Below are 7613 nucleotides of genomic sequence, written 5' to 3' on the forward strand. Positions count from 1 at the left end.
TTGTTGGTTGACAACATGCTCACCCATATCTCCATTTTATCTCATGCTAATGAGTTTTGAATAAAATAGTTATATTGTCAGTGTGTGACCAATTTAAACTGAGAAAAACTGTGAAACTCATGTACACGATATTGAATTTGTAACCATGATTTCCTTTCACAGTTCAAGTGCATGGTTCCTCGAGAAGACAATGTTGTTAATATGCGCATGTTGAAACGGAAGATTTATTTCATAGTCCATATTAGATTTTATATATCTAATGACGTACATGTTATCATATCATTTAATTTTTTTTTAAAAAAAAAGTTACAACGAAACTAAACAGATATTTATATATTTTTAACAAAATAGAGCCACAAGAAAGTAGAAGTCACCACAAGAAGTATTGTCTTTTGCAATATAGTCGTCGTCTAAACACGGACATTTGTAGACGAGGTGAGTTAACTCGACACTCACCAGCTGAAGCTGATGGACTCAAAGTGCACATTATCTGCAGAACCCGATGAACAAATGGTCGCAACCTCTTGTCTCAAACTCTTCGGCCCAGACGCGACAACTTTGATACTCGATCCCTTGCACTCGGCCAGAAGCATTTCTGCAAGAGAAAACAAAACGAAACAAAGCATTTCCTTGAGCTTATTAGTTACTGTACGGTGGAGCTTGATGTAGAAGAGGTTGTCGATTCTGTGGTAGTGATGATAATGGTGCAGGGAAGGTGTTTGAAGAAATGACAAAAAAAAAAAAAAAAAAGATATAGAAATTTAATTTTATTGTAAAGGGTGCTCACTCTTTAGGTCAGGTCTTCGACCATAATGCACATTGATAGCTTGTGCAAGAGACTGGTGTGGGAGGCTTTCCAACTCCATATCATGCGACCCCGGAGACCCCGTTGCCTCTTCCATGTTCTGAACCTGCTTAGCTTCAGCAGCATTCCGCCTCTTGTTTGAAAAAACTGCTGCACTAGCCGTCATGGCTATGCAGATGCAGATGACCGACATATTTATCACAGCTCTCGCAGAGGTTGGAAATATGTTATTTGTATTGTGGTCGATAGGATATATATAATAACGAGTAATGATTCCAATTAAAATGAGGAAAATGACAAAGGAAGACGTTATTATCATCCCAAGCCAAAGCCAGCTGTTGGGGCCTAAAATGGCAGAGAAGGGCGCATCTGCTGCATGGGGCTTGAACCATATGGCTCTAACCGGCTTTGATTCCTCTGTTTTGGGTTCTTTGTCTCTTGTTACAAAGGCCTCAATTTGTAGCTGCAGATTGGAAATTTCAGAGGGGGTTCCAGAGATAGGAAGGATGAGGTCCAGCATGGTAAGGTCTGGAGAGTTCTTGAATGCACAAATTAGTTTCACTTTTGGAGTACTGCAATTAGGCGTTGTGCTCAGAAATACGAGCTCTCGAATGATAGATATGAATGGAGTAATGCCACTACCTCCACTCACCATCACCAGAGTGTCAAAGCTGCATGCAGAAACATGCAATCATTAACCAATGTTTGAAACATCATCAAGCTACTATATACAAAAAGACATGTATTTGCTTTCTTGCAAACCTTAAAAAATCCGTTGAAACCGGGCCATACGGTCCTTCAACCGAGACCTCGAGACGATTCGGGGAAGAAGGTGATGAAAGCATCTGGTTGAGCTTCTTGCTCCAACTTCCTTCGCCTTTAACAACAATGCTGATCTTCTCAGGCTCCAAGTTACTGTTAGAAGTGATAGTAAAAGGATGCCATTGTAGCTTGGAAATGCTAGGCACGTTTATGAACATGATGCTCAAGGGATTATAACTCAAACCTGCAGGCATGATAGATTAGAAAACCAAATTCAAAGATTATCTCCATGACTATGCTTTTCAGTAGACCACGATCTATATTACAGTGAAAATCAACATTTGAATCTCAATCATTATGCAAAAGCTTTACCGGGGCTCTTGGCGAGGTTGAGTTCTAGAGATTGGCAAGGCAAAAGGCGGGCAGAAACGACTCGAACTCTTTGGCGTGACTGGAGAAGCCTTAGGTAACGGTCGACGGCGAATAGGTAGAAGCCGGGAAGCATAATGCAAGCGTAAGAGATGCCAACATGGAGTATGAAGAAAATGATGAAGAGGATGTAAAGGTTGTGAGTGTATAAGAAGAGCTCGAAGAATTTTCTGCGTATGCGGGGGAAGGTTGTTAACCACATGGCCAATCCGGCAAGCAAAGATAGCTCTCCAGCCACATTTGATATCCCAGTTTTGTCCCATTTTACCATCTGCGTTCCAACAAATTAAACCAGGAAAATTTTAATTTTTGCATCTTGAGATTATATATAGAGGAAAAGGAACATGAAATGGGTGTATCATGCATGGCATGTATAATGAAATTGTAATTCATCTCTTCTTGATCTTCCTCCTCAATTTTTTTTTTTTTGTTTTTGAAAGTTATCGAAATAAATCTGGGTTCAAATTGTTTTTGGAGTTGGAGTCAGTCCAATCAATCATCTTTGATTTGCCACAAACCCAAGATAGTTAAGATTGAAAACTAAAGTTTTCAAAAGAGATATAGATGGCTTACCGCTGTTGATGACATAATATCCAACCGATTGAACTATTCTTTGAGAAAACAATAACAGTTAAATTAAAATAATAATAATAATAATAATAATTCTCTTTCTATATTTGGAGTATGTAATTGTTAAGTTGTATTAATTAAATAATTAAATTTATTGTTCTTTATTAATACCTTTTACTAGCTAGGTTTTTAAATTCATAAATGCAATACACTTTGAAAATAAATTAATATGTTATCAAAGTAAGAATCTGAATCTTGACTCAATAATTTATTTTTTAAGCTTAAGTGTTAAAATATTAATTAAATAATTAAATAATATAATATAAGATTTTTAAAAAATAATCGATGAATTATATAACACCGACAAAAAACCTTTGGTGTAAATTCCTAGTTCGGCACGATTCACTAACTCACGTTGTTGGGCATAGGCCATTAGGCCCCTAGCTAGCACATGATTATACGATGTCAGGTCCATCCACTTCCACAAGTCCTGGTGCTGAAAGGCTTCCACCACAAACGTACGTGTTACCGGCACTATCCCTGTGGCCTGTGGGCCCCATAAAGAAAAGTCAACCGACTAAAAGATTCCAAAAAAGGAACTCCAGTTTCTGCATGAAAAACACGTGTCCAAATTCTGCAATAACCCCACAACAGCATTGACGTATAAATCCCACCGGTTACCATCTCCATCTGCAAGCCAGCCGGCAGCCACACATGCTGACGAGTGGGGTCCATCCACTACCGGACCACCACTATCATCTTCTTTCGCGTGAACAACATCAAAACAAAACCTAGCTTACGTACACATATATTCTTCCAAACCCAAAACCTAGCTAGCTAGCTTGCTTTCCGTTTCTTTTCAAAAACAGTACTTTTCGTTTAAACAAACAAATAAATAAAAATTATGATAGGTAATTAATATATATTACCTCTGAAACTCTATTGGTGACGACCCAGGAGACGATGTAACAAATACCATGAGCTGTGAAGAGGGTGATGACGATGTGTCCAAGCCATATGTGGTACTTTATGCTTCCCTCGGAGGTGAGGCCAAAGAGTGGCAGCACCGTCGACCCACGTGTCACCGGGTAGAACACAAATGCTAGACATATGTTCCCAACCAGGCCTAGGACTAGAGCTGCAGACCCCAATTTATATTGCCATCTGTCACACAAACACAACGAGTGGACTGAATCTCAGTGAATCGTACGTGGCTAGCTATAAACATTAATATTATTGTTACTTGTTAAGGAAATTCTTACACTTTCTCGCCGTCATGTGCGGCTACTTGTGGGGTGATTTTAGCAAATCTGACACGTATATATGTTGCAAACGACCAAACCAGGAGTGCAATGAACATGATGAACAAGCCTAGCTCTACACTGGAAACAATCCCCAGAGGGCCTTTTGCGAGCACCGGCCGCTTCCATGAGGCAAACCGATGATTTCTGCCGTTTCTGTTCGTTACGGTTCATCATAGAAACTTGTTAGAACGAGTTTTCTTTATTTCTTGTAATCAGGGAAAAAAAAAATCACCTTTCTATTTTATTATTATTCGATTTCTTTCCAACATGGAGGTACACACAGCCCACGGCAGCAACAAACAGGATGGGGAAAGTGTAAATCAGAAGCGTTGCACCTGTAACATGGATTTTGAAGTGATTTAAGAAAATTCAGAAAATTAAAAATTTAAGAAGTTTTAGGTTCTAAATAAAATAATTAATTACCTTGTGTCCCGAAGTATGTGGAGTTAGTGCTTGCTCGGATATTAGGCAGCCAGCTTTGCCTGTATGTGTTGGTGGGCATCATGATCCAGACCAAAAGAGACCCCAGAGACACTGCCATCAATAGTAGCATTATGGCTGCCTGAATTCTGCTGATTTCTTCATGGGAAGAAGATGATTTTTTCACCACACTTGCATCCATGTTCCTCTCTCTCTCTCTCTTTCTCTTTCTCTCTCAATATTATAGAAGTGATATTTGGAGATTCTTATACATATAATGGGTAAGTGTGAGGAGTGAGAGAATAGTATATTTATAGGAGGAATTTGTAAGTGATATTCTATTACATGGGAAGGGTGAGGTGTGAGAATTTATTTAGAAAATAAGCATGGTTCACGTCTCTTGCTACAGTGCTGCTAGCTAGAATGTCGGCCAAGCTTTCATCGAAAAAGAGAAAAGGAGAGAGAGAGAGAGAGAGAGAGAGAGAGAGAGAGGGACCATAAAAGGCAATATTGAGGACTTGAGCTAATTGCAAGGTTCATGCAGGCTGTTAATTATATGACATATATGGCTCATTATTGTTTCATAATCATCAAATAATCACACACGGAACTAGAGGGCAACCAACCCCCTCCTATGAAAAATGTTAAAAAATGTTTTTTAATCTTTAATTTGTTTCTAATTTTGGCCTTTGGGAAAAAAGAATTTTTGATACAATCTAGCAAGCGCCTTTAAAGTTAAATTTCTAGTTTAATCTCTCGTATTGCTTGCAATAAAAACTTTGTAACGCTTGACGAAACATAAAAGAAAAAACTTTTCGAGTTCTGACCCTCATAAATTGGAAGGATTTTTCCTTTTTCAACTAAATTGGAGGCCGGGATCCCGTCCGAACTTGACCTTATCATTAAGTTAGCTAGTTAAACAATTTGTTTAAACTTAGCTCATTTAATTTTCAACTGAAATCGAGCTTGTTACTCAATTAACTTATTCATTTCTTATATAAAGTAAATATTATGATTGTTTATTTATTTTTTTGTAAATCCATACTAATCAATAGTTAATTAGTTGTTGTTAATGTTTTATCATTTAAGATAATTAAGCAAAATTAACTTGAATTTCAAATAAGTAATCTTGAGTTTATATGTATGTATGTAAATATATTATTTATATATCTTATAACAATAGTTCAAGTTATATTTATCGTATTGGGAAGATAATTCTTCTTTACTTAGATGCTATAATTATGAAATTAAAATAATATTATAAAAAAATAATAAAAATAAAATTATACAAGTTGAGTCTAATTTATAGTTGATTTGATAATTTAGCCAAATTCACAGTTTACAATCTGCTAATTTAATAAACTAACCGAATTTAAGTTGATTTAAGACAAACAAAAGTCAAGTGGCCGGGGTTGTCAAATGGGGATCGTACTTGTTTAATTACGGCCGTTGTAAATGTGAGAAAAGTTGCAAAGATGAACGGTCCGTATCAATGAGATATTGTAATAAATGCACACACTATAAAACCTCCGTAGATCAGCATGACGTAACAATGATTGAGGCCCTTTACTTTACGATTTGAAGCAAAGAAGGTGACATGGGCCTTTATTTATTTATTTATTTTATATATATATACCAAAAGGGGCCGAGGCTGTTTAGGGCCCCCAACAAATGGACAAATGGGAGCATGTGAGAAATTAGAAAGCGTACAAAGAAGAAAAAAAAAAAAGAATGAGAAAAGAAAGAATAAAAAAATAGAAAATGGGGAAGAGATTTTTTTTATTTTATTGTGAGGGTGCCGTGGGTTACGTTGGGTAGAAAAAAAAGAACAAAATTTTGTTTTTTTAAAACCTTTGGGGGTGGCGCGAAAATGGGGAACTAGAACGTGGAAGAAAGAGTAAAAAACTAAAGGAAATGAATGAAAAACTGACGAGTGTGAGAACTGAGATAGAAAGAAAGAGAGAGAGAGAGAGAGAGTCTTTGGGGCGTGGGATGCCGTGTAAGCGTGTCATAGATGAATAGTGATTTAAATAACACGGATGTGAACACTACTCTTTCTTCCACGTTATTGTTTCCCATTTTTGCGGCACCCTCAAAGGTTCTAAAAAAACAGAAGGAAATGAAAGAAAAACTAACGAGCATCAGAATTGATATAGAAAGAAAGAAAGAGAAAGAGTCTTTGGGGCCTGAGGTGTGGTGTTAGCATGTTTTGGATGAGTAGTGATATATATAACACCGGCGTGCATGAACAGCGTACACGCCGGTGTTATAATATATATATATATATAACACTAGCGTGCACATTGTTTATGTACACGAGTGTTATATAAATCACTACTCGTCTTGGATAGGTAAATTGCCCTCACCATGTGTTCGACAAGCAAATAATCGTCAGTCTAGGGACTGTCAGTTAGCAACTCCCTCAAGGGGACCTGTCGGGCACGATCTAACTTGAGTGCAAATGGACTTATCCTGGGCTCGAGGGATAATGAACATCATTGGGCCTTGTGGGGCCTCTAGTAAATGGTATGCGCCATGTAGCATATTATTAAGTGGCTGTGCATCCGGACATTATAATTAACAAAAGTAATATTGTTTTTTTTTTACACTTATTTATTACACACATATTTCATATTGGCTGACATGACATATTTTTAAGTTACTGATATAAGAATTAACTTAATTTTTTTTTTTTTTTTTTTTGACATGTCCACACAAGGGAAGGGGGAGGAAAGTTTCGAACTAATGACCTCCGCTTTATGAGGTATGGTTCACAGCCAATTGAGCTACCATTTAGGGACAAAATTAAATTAAAATATAACACATAAATCAATGTAAAATGACTGTAATAAATGGGTGGAAAAAAAAATATCAATTATGTCCAGATACATAGCCCTTCCCCACTTTTTATTATGAGATTAATTTGTAGTATGATCTTTAAATTAAATCTCTAGCTAGTTGTGTTCATTCAACGCTTTGTCTAGTATGTACAGGGTATTATTTTAAGCTCAAATACCAAAGTGCATGATTAAATTATGGAGCTTGTTGATGATTATTTTAGTCTTTTATGCAATTTCGTATTTGACATATATATTGCACGGGATTGGCTTGGATTCAGTTCAAAAGGCATTTATAAAAAAATAATAAATTAATATCTTATTGATATGATGAATCAGGCCAAATCTAGCAACTCGTAATTATGAAAGAAAAAAAAATGAGGAAAATACAAATCCTGTAATTAAACAAAGCCTTTTATATACTAGAAAATAGGTATTAAATCTAACACTTACAAATAAAATGGATAGAAAGACTACCATTGGATA

At 36.5% G+C, this 7613-nt stretch overlaps 1 protein-coding gene across 1 annotated transcript; it reads right to left on the bottom strand.

The window, feature by feature from the left end:
* Positions 1–317: 317 nt before the first annotated feature.
* On the bottom strand, positions 318–4708 carry LOC132186908 (ferric reduction oxidase 2). Its single transcript, XM_059601026.2, has 8 exons — positions 4294–4708; positions 4103–4205; positions 3829–4023; positions 3496–3730; positions 1940–2267; positions 1568–1811; positions 788–1476; positions 318–595 (listed from the first exon to the last, which is right to left on the bottom strand). The coding sequence occupies exons 1-8, from the start codon at positions 4490–4492 to the stop codon at positions 453–455; spliced, it is 2136 nt and encodes a 711-aa protein (XP_059457009.2). The 5' UTR covers positions 4493–4708; the 3' UTR covers positions 318–452.
* Positions 4709–7613: the final 2905 nt, after the last annotated feature.

The sequence above is a fragment of the Corylus avellana genome, chromosome 6, assembly GCF_965113065.1.
Source record: "Corylus avellana chromosome 6, dhCorAvel1.hap1.2, whole genome shotgun sequence".
Classification (NCBI taxonomy): Eukaryota; Viridiplantae; Streptophyta; class Magnoliopsida; order Fagales; family Betulaceae; genus Corylus; species Corylus avellana.

Bases quoted from the DNA above. Each gene is read 5' to 3' on its own strand.
- LOC132186908 (XM_059601026.2), bottom strand. From the start codon at position 4,492: ATGGATGCAAGTGTGGTGAAAAAATCATCTTCTTCCCATGAAGAAATC. The intron at 4,206-4,293 runs GTAATTAATTAT...TCCATGTTACAG, and splicing joins CACATACTTCGGGACACAAG to GTGCAACGCTTCTGATTTAC. The intron at 596-787 runs GTGAGCACCCTT...TTTCTCTTGCAG, and splicing joins TCGAAGACCTGACCTAAAGA to AAATGCTTCTGGCCGAGTGC.